The following is a 13,558-nucleotide window of genomic DNA, read 5'->3' as shown; positions in this document are numbered from 1 at the left end:
TTGTAAATCTCATGGACAGGATCTGAAGGTGCAGGTGAGGTCTGGAGCTGAGGTCAGTTCAGACATTAGAGTGGATCTCTTCTGTTTGCAGACGATGATGATGATGATGATGATGATGATGATGTCCTTCTGGTGTCATCAGACTGTGGTGTCTGATATCTACTGGAACAGTTTTGAGTTGAGACCACAGCTCTCTGTTATTCAGGTCAGCACATACCCAGCGTAGAGGAGGCTGGGTGCATTGGCTGCCATGATGCCGGCTTTAGAGCATTCAGCCACAGTGCCAAGCTGTGCTCTCAGTTTATTGGCTAATACTTGTATTAAGCCTCACCTTCAGTCACATGGAGTGGGCAATAAGCAAAAGAAGTGAGACTGTGAATATCTGTGGAGAAAACAAGATTCCCCTGCAGGGTGGCTGGACTCGGGGTGGTGAGATGGAATCCAAGAAGACCTCAGAGTCAAACTGCTGCTCCTCAGAGTTAAGAGGAGAAAGCCGAGGTGGTTCAGGAACCTGGTAATGTCTGTCCCAGGTGACAGGAGACATTCAGGACCTGTCCCACTGGGAGGAGACCTCATAGCAGATCGAGAACATGAACGGATGGATGGAGCAGAAGTTCTGGGACAGTAAGGTGAGGAGGCTTATTTTTGTTGGTGTCACTGCTTTAACATGCAACTGATCATCTTTTAGTGTGAACGTGAATTTCACTGGATGGCGACGCAACGAAGGTGATCGCCATCATAGGAAAAAAACCTGGCCCGCTGGCACCTACCTGTCCAATGGAAAACAGGCCAACATGGCGTTGCTCTTCATCCTCATCCTCATCCTCAGTGTTCGCCAGCAGGTGAAATTCACTCAGATTCACTTGAGGGACAAGCATGGTCCGCTCAGCATTTCTACTCACTACATTTCTTTTTCTTTTTTTTTTTTGCGTCCGCAATTTTCACAGCTTCTCACCGGACGTGGTGCTGTCGATTCATTTTTCATGTAACTTCTCAAGCAATTCTATGACACAAAGCAGTGATGCTCTTTATTAGAAATTATTCAGGGAAGCTAATTTCGAACTTACCTGTCTAAGTTATCCTGCAACATCAAATGGCATTTTTACTTGACATGTGATCATCAGAGCACCTGATTCGTGTTCACCTGATTCAGGATTCACTGATTTACTTATAGATTCAATTGTGACAGATACTGTAAACTGCGGTCAAATTCCTTGTATGCATACGCACACTTGGCCATAAAACTGATTCAGACTCAGATTAAGCATAAATAAATAAGATGGAAGCAGTTATCTGATGCAAGTTGTCATTGTGTTCATGGCGGATGAGAAGTTAAAATAGATCAGGAAAAAAAAGCCACTCCCACACCATGGAGAGCTGGTTAACTGAGACGGCAAGGTTGTGGGTTTGAATCCTGTTGACCAAGAGCGTGTTTCTGCACTGACCTGGAAGTGCTGGAACGTTCTGCGTCTGTCGTTGCATCTTTCAGAGAACGTCCTGAGAGACCTGAAGAACAGCAGCAGATCCCTGCTCTCCTCCACTCTGAAACATCAACAACAACATTACACACTATATATACAGATATATCTATATCTATATGTGTGTGTGTGTGTGTGTGTACATATATATATATATATATATATATATATGTATAAAAATACACAGAGTGTCCACAAAGTCTCTTTACAATATAAAAAATCTATTACAAAAGCAATTGCTGAGATGTTAATCAGATTTGTTCTGTCCTCAGTGGTTATCAGAGTTTTTAATCACATTGGACATCAACGAACTGAAGCTAAAGATCACTGATGCCGCTGCCACCACTGATGAGGCTCTGATACAGCGAACATGGCAGGAAACTGAGTAGCGTCTTGATGTGCTTCATGCAGCTAATGGTGCCCATGTAGAGGTGGATTAAATGAAACTTCAATATCTACTCCTCATTTTGTAATAATTTCCACAGATTTGTCTATTCAATTGCTTTTGTAAAGAGAGTTTATGGACACTCTGTATACATAAATAGACAGATAGATATAGCTGTGTGTGTGTGTGTGTGTGTGTGTGTGTATTTTTTATTATTATTATTTTATATATTTATACACACACACACACACACACACCACAAGTCACATTAGACACTGAAGAGCAGCAGCAGGCCGTTCCTCTTAAACCAACACAGGTTTAATTTAGAGGTCAAGGTAGATTTTTAAAGGCTGATATAATAACAGTTTGGAGCAGGAAAGAAACAACAGACAATGAATCATCCGATTTCTTTTTTCAGTTTTTCTCCTGATTCCAGCTGAGCAGCCTGATAGTATAATGAAGGAATAATTTCAGTGTTATCTTTTACAGAGTTAAATTAAATATCATACATGATTTTTTCATTATCATCATTTACAGCCACGGTCCCCAACCCCCGGTCCGCGGCCCGGTACCGGTCCACGAGACATTCCATACCGGGCCGTACAGCCCGGCTGACCTAACCCTAACCCCCTAACCCCCCTCCCCCACGCCCCCATGTGGCCTGGTTAAAAATGTCTTCGTCGACAGTAAAGCAGAGATTTCCTCACACCTCACATTCTGTAGATAAAAACACTTGGCATTTGTCTCTGTGTGCAGCAGCTGAGCTTTTCCCGTCACTTCCTGCTCTTTTCTATAGGACACAATCGGCACACCGGCTGAGGTGCCGGCACAACTCAAGAGTTTATTATTCTCAATCTGAATTCTGTCAGGCTCAGATTATGTAGGTTAATAACTCCTACGGGGCTACGGGACTGTGCAATTGATCAAAATACTATATATGGTGAAATTATGTCGTGCTATGTCATACATCTCTGAAAAAATGTTTACTTTCATTCAAACGGAGCAAATCCTCAGCTTTTAAGAGAGCCGCACCAGAACAGTGGCGGGGAGCGTCTACGTGAGCGGGACGTCTCCCTGCACGCAGCACAGCCGCGGTGCCGTGTGTTTGGTTTCGGTGAGGTCTGGTTCAGCCCCTCCTCGGCCTGGGTGAGCCCGGGACAATTTGTTAGAGGCTTTCCAGAGTTTTCCGTGGGGGCCCGGGGCTAGACGGCAGCTGGGTGAAGTTTCCAGACGGCTGTTATTCCACACGGAGCCGATGGAAACATGGCAGCACCCTCACAAATAATGGACCTGTACCAGCTGAGCGGAGACAGGACAGAGAGAGCGGCTCTGTGTTCTGATTACGCTGAGATCTGATCCATCTGGGATTACAGTGAGATGTGGCTGATCTGATGGAAGTGATGCAGCTGACTGATGACTGATTGATTACAGATTCCCTGTGGAGCTGATCAGCTCTACAGTAGTGGTTTATGGGAAAAAAAAAACTTTACCTGATCTGATCCTAATGAGACATCCTGATGGGAGAGTTTAGCTTCATGACTTTTCCATCTATTTAGGCTCTCAGTGTTTACAGGTAATGTTGAATGCGAAGGCTGTTTTGTTTTTGATTATAATTAATATGAATTAATTAACTGATAAAACTAAAAGGACATTGAAGGCCTCCTTCAGATCTTAGAAAAATTCTGTGATTGCATAATTGTTTTGAAAAAAGTTTAATAAACTAGTGAAAATGGCTTGAAAGTACCCCTACCTTCCTAATCCTCATTCAGTATTGGTGTCATTCAGAGATGACACCAATACCAATCTGTAAAAGTCAAGCTTCCAAGAGGATTAAAACAAAAAGAAGACCTGTTTTTGATTTGATACAGTCTTTAAAGTTTGCCACGTTCAACACGATGCAACAGACATCATAAAAAAAAGGTAAGAAAGAGGGGAACCTCCTAGGAAGGGAAGGAAAGAACTTTTTTTTAAATATCAGCTTGAAAATGTGGGTTTAAAGTCAATTTTAGCACGAGGATATAAGGAAAAACTGACCCTGGAATTAATGTAATCTTACTGCTAGAAAACGGGCCCATGGGTTCAGGGCACTTAAAAGAGAGAGTGAAGAGAGTGCAGAGGCCAAAACTGTAGTTAAGAGCATTGTATCGTAGCATCGTATCCACTACACAATAAATTTCATCAAATGAAGCAAAAACACAAAACGCACAACAACTGACAAATCAGCTGGAAAACACAGCTGATGTTGGGGTTGAATCAGACACCCTGGGTCTCCTGGCAGCGGGACGAAGGGCCACAGTCCAATGATGGAGTGAACGTTGTGTTGTCTATTTGAAGTCCTGTCTAGACAGCAAGCATCTCAGGCACTTTTTTTTACTCAAGCATCTCAGGGTGCAATAAATATTTTTGTTGCAAAAGTACGAATCGTGACAGAATTGTGATCTCAAGTCTTCAGAAAGAAAAATCACGAGTTGCAGTTGATAAAAATCATGCAGCCCTAGATGTCACAGAGTACAGAGCAGCCTTACAGTGATCATAAGGATTTTTTGTTAAGCAGAGTTAATGTAGGCCTAAGTCATAGGGACATTAACTGGTTTAATCATTATTAATCAAGTCCTGAACCGATCGAACCGCAAAATATCTGAAAAACATTTGAAGAGAGGGGCTGAAGGCAGTGTTTCTGTCCGCATCCTGCTTCAAGTTGTCATTTAGAAGACCTGAGATTTTTTTGTATCTCTGCTTGAGGAAAACAAAAGTGTGAGTATAAATCTAAATCATACAGATCAAAAGGATTTAATCTGTCACAGAGGATGTGGATTTCTTCCACCTGCCATGCCAGTGTCAGGACTTTACACCTGCTAGGAAGCTTGTATACATTTTAACTTGTGATTATTTCAGGCGGTGCAACCGTTCAAAACTTCAGTAATGTGTAACCCTGCTGTTAGTGAGTCTGTTGTTGGTTAGTCTGTTGTGCCTGGACCTGGCTGTTTATTTCAGTCACATCATGCAGGATGCACTGCTGACATCAGAACCAGTGAGTGTAGTTCATCTAAATGGGGCTCATGTAACCTCTGAGTACAAACACTCACTGTCAGCCAGGCTAATTAAAACACACTGCCGCTCTCTGTCTGCAGTGAATCCAAAACTAACAGACCCCCACCCCGCTCCGCCTCCCCGCCTGCAGCTGAAGGCCACGCCGGCCCAGGCCCTCCGCTCTCTGCGCACAGCTGATCCAGGCCGGCTGACAGCATGGAGCCGGGCCGTGTGAGGTCATCAGCTGGAGATCCTGAACAGACGACCTCAAATCACCTGAATTCACTGAGCTGTGCACACTGAGGACTGGAACAGACATGAAACTGCTGCATACTGAAGTTGCAATTCAGATTCAAACATGAATATTAAACAGAATTATTTCTGGGGATTTTGTTTGTGCATATTAAACCACTGAGATGCAGTTGAAAGAGCCTGGCGATGCAGAGTTCAGTTTGCTTTGAGTATATCTGTTCCGATCCTTTTGGAGGGACAGGATGCAACTGACATTTTTCCAACGTTGTTTAACCCTAACCCTATTATGTTTGGGGTCAATTTGTCCCCAGTCAATGTTTAACGTCTCTAAATGATTAACGCAATTTTTTTTTTTTTTTTTTTGCTTCATATTTAATGAGTTTTCCTAATGTAATGGGCACTGCCGGGTAAACATGAAATTCACATGATGATATGTTTTCAATGTCCTGTACACACTTTGTAACGCAGCGGCTATAAATAACAAAAATTTGTACTTAGAAATAATATAAAACCATTAAAACACCAAAAATTAATATTTCTTTCCAATTTTAGGGCAATCAGTGAGATTTTATGGTGATTTGCATATTTTTCCATAGTCACATAAGAATAGGAATACTGGATGTATAAGTGGGGGTGGGGGGGTTATGTTTTATTTAAAGAGCTATTTAGGTCGTCAGCAAAGAAACAAAAAGTATACATAAACTTTGGTAGCAATTTTAATTATAATAATTTTGTGGAGGTTTAAACTGCTGGGGTCAAATTGACCCCAAACATAAAAGATGTTTGAAAATGTGAACATAACAGGAGAGTTAATATGCATGTAAAAATATCAGATAGTCTTAAAGACCCTCAATACTCAAAATGGGTTTTCTTTTATTGTAATTCTCTTCAAAGTTTGACTTTGACTTTACAGACCGGGTGTTGGTGCTGAATCTGCCACTGCAGTGTTTTAACGTTCCTCCACTGGAGGGGCGGGGCTTGTCCTCGCGGCCCTGAAATCTGGTGTTGGGACCTGTCAAGATGGTAACCCCAAATCTGTGAAGTGTGGTTAGGGTTAAGGTTAGGGTTAGGGCAGAGTCATGTGTTACTGCCTGGAGAGCAGAATGAACTAAAACTGATATCCGTCTCTCATCAAACAAATGTTCAAATCGAAGTTGTGACCGACGCAAACCGGGCACGCTAATACGTTCAGTTACTTTGCTAACATTACATTGCACAATGCTAAGGTTAAAGTGCTACGATCTTAAAATTCTCCTTCCCATGTCCCGAAGTTGTGTGGATTGATTAAACTTTGGCCTGGGACGACGTGTTTATCTCCTGATTTGATACCATCACATACTTAGGTGCTGATTTGATATGTATTGAGCTTCTACAAGTATTGCGGTTCAATAATACAATTTATTGCTATTTTTGCATTTTGAATCCTCCTCTAGTTTGTGTGTGTAAAGTCTGATGAGGCTGTGATTCTCCTAGAGGTCACTAGAGGTCATTTTCTCCAGCGACGTCCAGTTTGACAAAAGTCTCTGCCTGCAGTGAAATGGCTGCTATGGGGGCCAACATCATCACACAGGAATCAAATGTGGCTCATTGAATCCACAAGAGTCTCAGCTTTCCAGTCAAAGCAACTGATGCAGCTCCAAGACTGTTTAGGCCCCAGTCTGCACACACACACCATTTTACAACAGGCCACAAGAACACATGTGGACTGCAGGCTTTGGGGCCCAAACTGCATGGGATTAGCAGAAGGTGGGCGTGTCTGCAAAGGGGAGAGAACCCATTTTCATTCACACAGCTGGAGGTCAGAGGTCAAGGGACCCTGCTGGAAACAGACATGACAGATTTTGCCTCAACAAAATTTAGCCAGACTGTGGAGCAATATAAATAAATTGATTCTACAGTAAAAGAAATCAATTAAAAAAAAAAAAAAAAAAACTGTAATGTAATGTAATGTAAAAAAAAAAAAAGTAAGAAAAAAAAAACTATACTTAAAAAGCGATACTAAAGTGGATCGAGTGTCTTACTCTGTGTGCACAGGCCCCGTCTGTCACCCATGGAAAAACACACAGTGACTGATTGTTGGTGAGTTTGTGCCCCTGCAGCTGTCTGTGTGTGTGTGTGTGTGTGTGTGTGTGTGTGTGTGTGTGTGTGTCTGTGTGTCTGTGTGTGGGTGTGTGTGTGTGTGTGTGTGTGTGTGTAGGACAAATGTGGAAATGACAACGACATGGAAACGCCTGGAGAATAAAAATAACCGACAGAACCCACAGAGTCTGTCTTCAGATTTAACAGCTAGAGCTCGTTTGTTTTTACAGATATCTGTCTGATGTAGACTCTCTCCCTCTCTCTCTCTCTCTCTCTCTCTCTCTCTCGCTCTCTCTCCCTCTCTCTCTCTCTCTCTCGCTCTCTCTCTCTCTCGCTCTCTCTCTCGCTCGCTCTCTCTCTCTCTCTGGCTGTGTCAGAATCATTATCTGAAGTATTTTTCCGTCTGCTGCATGCCAGTAGATTCTGCAGGCAGGACGACGCGATCCAGATGTGACTGGCTGTAGATCTGCAGCAGACAGAGCCGCTCCTCCTGATCTGCAAACACAGATGGGAGGACGCGGCGGACGCTTCCTGGCACGCCGTGGTTATCAGGACAACAGATAAACCCCACTTTACAAAACTCACCAGCAGCTCTCTCTCAGTACATGCAGCTCTGTGGAATACTCAACTCTGATTGGTCAGATGGGGCCTTCAGCAGCCATTCCATGAGTGCTGAGATACAGTAAAACTATTTACTGTTACTTATCACTCCGCTTTACGAGTATTCAGTCATAACTGTTATTTAAATTAACTGCCGGGATCTGCGCTGACACAAGCAGACACAAAAAGAGACATTTTTAAAAACAACCGGTGTTAAACTGTGATTGGTCGTCAGAGGGCGACGTGCTGGGAGGACAGAAGCCTGGATGGACTGGTGGACTGGTCAGGAAGCTCCGCCTTACACACGAGTTTCTGGACAACAAACCACGACCGCCATGAGCGACACGGCGGTGGAAACCTCCAGGCAGGCGAGCCGGAGGTCACGGAGCTTCACGGGGGTCAGGTTGTTCAGTCCTCACATGGATAGTTTAGACTGCTTTCTGATTGATTATTTCAAATCTGTCAATTTGTAGTCGACCAATCAGTGAGCGGCTGCGTGTCGGCTCATGAAAACAACACAGAATGTAGAATCACATCAAGCAGAAGAGACACGTGCAGCAAACACACAGCAGACGGGTTTGATATTCACCTCCCAGAAGAAAACACAAGAGCTGCTCTTTCTCTCTTTCTGGAAAATTCTACCTTCCATGTGGACCTTTTGCTTTCCTGTCAGCAGCTTTGATGAAGTGACAGAAGGCAGCAGCAGCCGGCCTGCTGGCTGCCACTTTACTGACTGGACTGCTGCTGCAGCTCATTCATTTAGCTTTTAGCATCCATCACTCATTTATCAGTTCTTCAGTAGTTTAATCTCTGAATGACTTTATCAATTTATCACAGCAGTTTTCCTCTGAGCGGAGAAAGCCTTTCAACACAGAGCAGAGATACGACTTCCAGCAAAACACATCCTGTGGCCTTCATTGGTTTTGTACACAAACAGGATTCATGAGGCTTTTTCAGCCCTGACCAAGGCCATGCGCCTGAAAGATTCACTCTAAGCATGAATGTTTTTCTTCCTGCTGCAAACGTGACTGGATCTCTGTTTTTTTTACAGCCTTTACCAGACACAAACTCCTCTTGGACCTCAGACTTCTGTCTTTTCACTGACTGAAAGCGTTTTATTCCTGCAGTGTGAGGTGCTGCTTTTCTGCAGCGGAGCTCAACATCCTCCAAACTCTACAAACTGTCCCGGTCTTACAGGTGCAGTTCGTCATATCTTACAGCTTAACAGAGGGCTCACCGTGTCAAACCATCATCTGGGGGCCAGAGGCAGAAATGTGGGACAAACCTGACATAAAAAATACAAGCTTCAAAATATAAACTGTGCAATAGCAGCAATTTTACAAGATTACTGCATGTCACATTCCACCTCCAAACTTGGTGTGAATCCTTTTTTACCATATTCATGGATTTCCTCATTTCAACTGGATTTCCAACAAATTCAGTGGAAATCCGAACATGTGTTTGTAAGTGATGCCACTTTATAAACTGTGACGCATCACTGATCCTCCACCAGGCTGCCCTGCAGCGCCCCGTGGCACAACATCTGATTAACGCCCCTAAAACATATTTCACATGAGCAAAGTCAGTTTCCTGGCGTTCTGTGGATGTTGACGTGAAGTGGTGATTTCAGCAGCTGCTCACACTTCTGCCTTTCAAAACTCTCCATTCAGCTTCAACGCCTTTATCCTGCTGGGCGCTGATGAAAGTGGCACATGAAGTGACACAGTGTGAGTGGGTCAGGGCGAACGCTAACATCTCAGCCGGCCGCCTCGCCCCTGCAGAGGGTCAAACGGGAAGGCGTGGACGTGCGAGCGACGAGGCTCAGCTGGACGACGGGCCGGCGTGTTGACATCGCCTGACTGAGGCTGAAATCGTCTTCTCTGTGATAAACAGTGGAGCTGAGCTCAGAGTAAACAGCGAGCTTCGCCATGACTCTACACAGGAATATGAACTGGCGGGACAGCGAACGCATCACATCCTGAGCTGCCAAAACACATCGCGTCCTGACTGATGCTGCCTGTTGCTGCTTCTGTCTGCTGCCAACATTTCTAACACTCATCACCGCCGTCTGTTGATGCCAGATGGAAGACGAGCTGCTGCAAACACACCGCACCAGGGATCCACCGAGGGGGAGCTTTCAACAGCCGATACCGATTATTAGCAATCCAGGACACCGATAAATGATATTTAGGGCCAATATTCATTTTAGTAAGTTTGGAAATTACTGTGACAAATTTTACAGTGTTAGAGACACCAACAAAAACCTTGCTTTGACCAGAAAATTAAAAAAAAAAAAAATCTTTTAATTTTTAAAATTCTTTTAATTTTAAAAATTATAAATGTAAACTCAGATCAGTGATTCTGGATCGATATAAGATTCTTTGTGTTTAAAAACTTTAACAAAAATAACTTACATGGCGGCACACTACATCTACAGTGTTTTGTCTTTCTGTAAAACTAAATCAAATACAAATCCAGTGAAAATGTAACAGAAAACTGTAACCATATTCTCAGCTTGTTCCACTGTCTTTCATGTCAACACAAATTATCGAAAAATTCAAAATACTGCATCAATACTCAGCCGGGACTGATAACTGTTTGATCCCAGCATGGAACTGATTTGAAAAGATGCAGCGGGAACAGGTGAGACGCACATACAGGTCAGTATAGATCTATCAGTATAGATCAGTAGGTCAGTATAGATCTATCAGTATAGATCAGTAGGTCAGTATAGATCTATCAGTATAGATCAGTAGGTCAGTATAGATCTATCAGTATAGATCAGTAGGTCAGTATAGATCTATCAGTATAGATCAGTAGGTCAGTATAGATCTATCAGTATAGATCAGTAGGTCAGTATAGATCTGTCAGTATAGATGCGCTCGACCTCTGTGCTCACTGCCGCTCTGCTTTGAACACGATTAATGTTTATTAATGGACATGTCTGTTCTATACCTTCATGTGTTTATTTGTTTATTTCTCCGTCTGTGATTGCACAGACTTTGTGGGTCTGGTCCTGATGGAGGACCCGGTCCAGTCGATGCAGAATGCTAAGAGCAATGAATGATGGGTCATTCTGGGTTAAATATTCAGCCTCATCTTCAGTGCTGACATCTTGTTTTTCTTTCAACAAAGTTAAAAAATAATAATAATCTGCCAGCGGGATGAGATAATCCCACTGGTTTCCAGTGCAGTTTCCCTTGTTTCAGGAATGTTTCTGGGAACAAGTCTCAATGTGTGGAAACGGGGCAGAATCAGCCGGCAGGATCAAGAAAATGACACTTGATTCAAGAAAATTTTGGAAACAAGTTGATTAGTGTTGGAGACAAGTGGGATTATCTCATCCCACTGGCAGATTTTTTACTTGCTGGAAGACAAAGGAGATTTGAACATTGAAGAAAAGACTAAATGATTTTTTTGCGATGTAACGGCAGACGATCCATAAAACTGAGGAGCTGGGTTACAGGTTTGTCATTAATGTGACGTCGGACATGTGAAGGCTTTCAGACAGAACCACAGCACGCAGTGAGAGGTCGACGGGATGATTTTATATATTACATTCTTTTATTTATCCACCACAGGATCACTTCTCAAAGAGTGAACAATGAAAAGGAAAAGCACTTCAGGCCTCGCCTTCCATCACTCACCTTTCTTATTTTACTAAGAGAGGAGAGGAGGCTCGTGCAGGAAGAGGATGCACTCCCTGACCTCTGACCTCCCGGGGAAAAGGGTGGCGTTATGAAAGCAGAGCGTCTTACCCCGACACGAAGCTGCTGAGGGCCTGCTGGTCGCTGGCATCCATCACCACGTTCAGCTCAGTGACCTTCCTCTCACACCTCTGATCCTCCTGCAGAACACACACACACACACACACACACACACACACACACACACACACACACACACGGTCAGCTGTCTGCTGACTGATAATGCAGCTGCACTGACAAATTAAAAAGAACCTTTTTATTTTTCAGAGTTTTCTGTTCCAATCATCCAAACTTCAGTCTTGGTGTTGAAACTCAAACTTAACCAGACAAGTTTTGGTTCAGTCAGTCCATGTTAGGGCTGGGACCACTTACTGATAGTTATCAATAAGTCGAGCCGCACTACGCTGGGTGGCCGTGGGGTTTCTGGTGCAAGTAATGATCATCTTCACTGTTAATCTGATGACTTTTTTTCCAAATATTCAATTAATCATCCAGCGTATAAAGTATGAAAAATAAAGCCACAGTTTGATGTGAAGTGATCACAGTCCAAAGTGATGTCTTCCTTAGTCTGACCAGCAGCCAAAAAAACAAAGTATTAATTAAATATTGATATGAATGGAAACAAGGAAGACGGTCTTCTCAGTATCTTAGTTATCCTGGTGAAGCTTTTTCAGACAATGATTGAGGTTTTAATGAAGAAATGACTCTAACTATTCACTGCTTATTGAAACTGTGGCCTATTACTTGTCTCAGTAGTGCTGTCAGCTATTTCATGTATCTGAACATCATTCTGTATGAATAACACTACATAATGTCAAACACATTATTCAACACACAGTGTGTGTGGTGATATGAAATGGTGGTGACATGGATGAGACTGATGACCCATGGGTCTTATGTACAACCTTACCCAGACTAATCAACCAGGAAATGATCAAACTCATTTTCCAGGGCGCCCAGGTGGCTCACCTGGTGAAGGTGTAACACGTATGAGAGATGAGCCCTTACGGGACAGAGACTCTTACTGCTGCTGCTGCTCCCTGTTTCTCCCCTGTTTCTCTCTGTCACTATCAAATAAAGCAGAAATGCTAATAAAATAATCCAAAACTTTTAATAATAAAATAATCCCAAACTGTGCTGATCTGGTGGTCAAACTCCTGTGTACATACCTTTTATTGCATACCTTTTAATTACCAATTATTATGTTTGTTTGGTCACAATAGTAGTGGCAGTAAAGTTAATCAACTGGAAGCCCAAAGATGGCTGCCAGTTGGCCCACTAGCAACCGCAGAATTCCCCTCACGACCCAGCACAGTTTTATTTTTATGGGCTGCACGTCCGATCTGGAGGCTCCCTGGTGGCCCTGACCCATTTCTGCATGTCGCCCCCTCTCTCTGCCCTGTCTCTCTCCTCTGTGACTACCTAAAACAGAAGATATGCCCAAAAATAATCATTTCGGCTTCCACTCCCAGTTCATCCAGCTGAATCAGCGGCACGCCTGAGGACACAGACCCAGCTGTCAGGAGGTCATGCTGCTCTCCACAGCACAGTGACCGCACAGGTGTCCACCTGCAACAGCAGACCGGTCAACTTCATTTCTACTGAACCGCCTCCTTCAGTCGGTGAGGTGACCTGACCTGACCTGTCACCAGGTGAGTCTGCGGTGGAAACACAGCATGGAGTGAAGCCACAGGACACAGCCTGGAGCGGCTCTCCTCCCAGTAACCAACAACAACAACAACCAGCCACTCTCCTGCTGACTGTCAACACCTGAACCAGAGACTGAGAGCGACAGACCTGCAGCACGGTGCTCTGTCTCCCCCTGCTGGCCAGAGGCAGCAGCACCGCCTTGCTGTTCACCACTGAGCTGGAATACACCCAGTGAATATTGTTATTAATGTGTGAAAGTGGCCTTCAGTGTGAGGCACTGAATCAGTAAGAGTGATGATGAGCAGGAAAGACACAGTCAGACGACAGAAGACACCCAGGGGAGTCCAGCTCAGCCGCTTGGGGCATTTATTCAAGCT

General features: G+C 43.7%; 1 protein-coding gene across 1 annotated transcript in view; it reads right to left on the bottom strand.

Moving 5' to 3' along the window:
* cenpp (centromere protein P) overlaps nt 1–13,558 on the bottom strand; it is a 120,975-nt gene that overhangs the window by 102,776 nt on the left and 4,641 nt on the right. The window contains exons 5-6 of the mRNA XM_030052271.1: nt 11,583–11,671; nt 1,446–1,542 (exon numbers count right to left, since the gene is read on the bottom strand). Of these exons, the coding sequence (XP_029908131.1) occupies nt 1,446–1,542; nt 11,583–11,671 (186 nt within the window). The remainder of the gene's footprint in view (nt 1–1,445; nt 1,543–11,582; nt 11,672–13,558) is intronic.

The sequence above is a fragment of the Myripristis murdjan genome, chromosome 5 (genome assembly GCF_902150065.1).
Source record: "Myripristis murdjan chromosome 5, fMyrMur1.1, whole genome shotgun sequence".
NCBI classification, from domain to species: domain Eukaryota; kingdom Metazoa; phylum Chordata; class Actinopteri; order Holocentriformes; family Holocentridae; genus Myripristis; species Myripristis murdjan.
The sequence above is the reverse complement of the archived record's forward strand: the minus strand, read 5'-3'. Positions and strand labels throughout refer to the sequence as shown.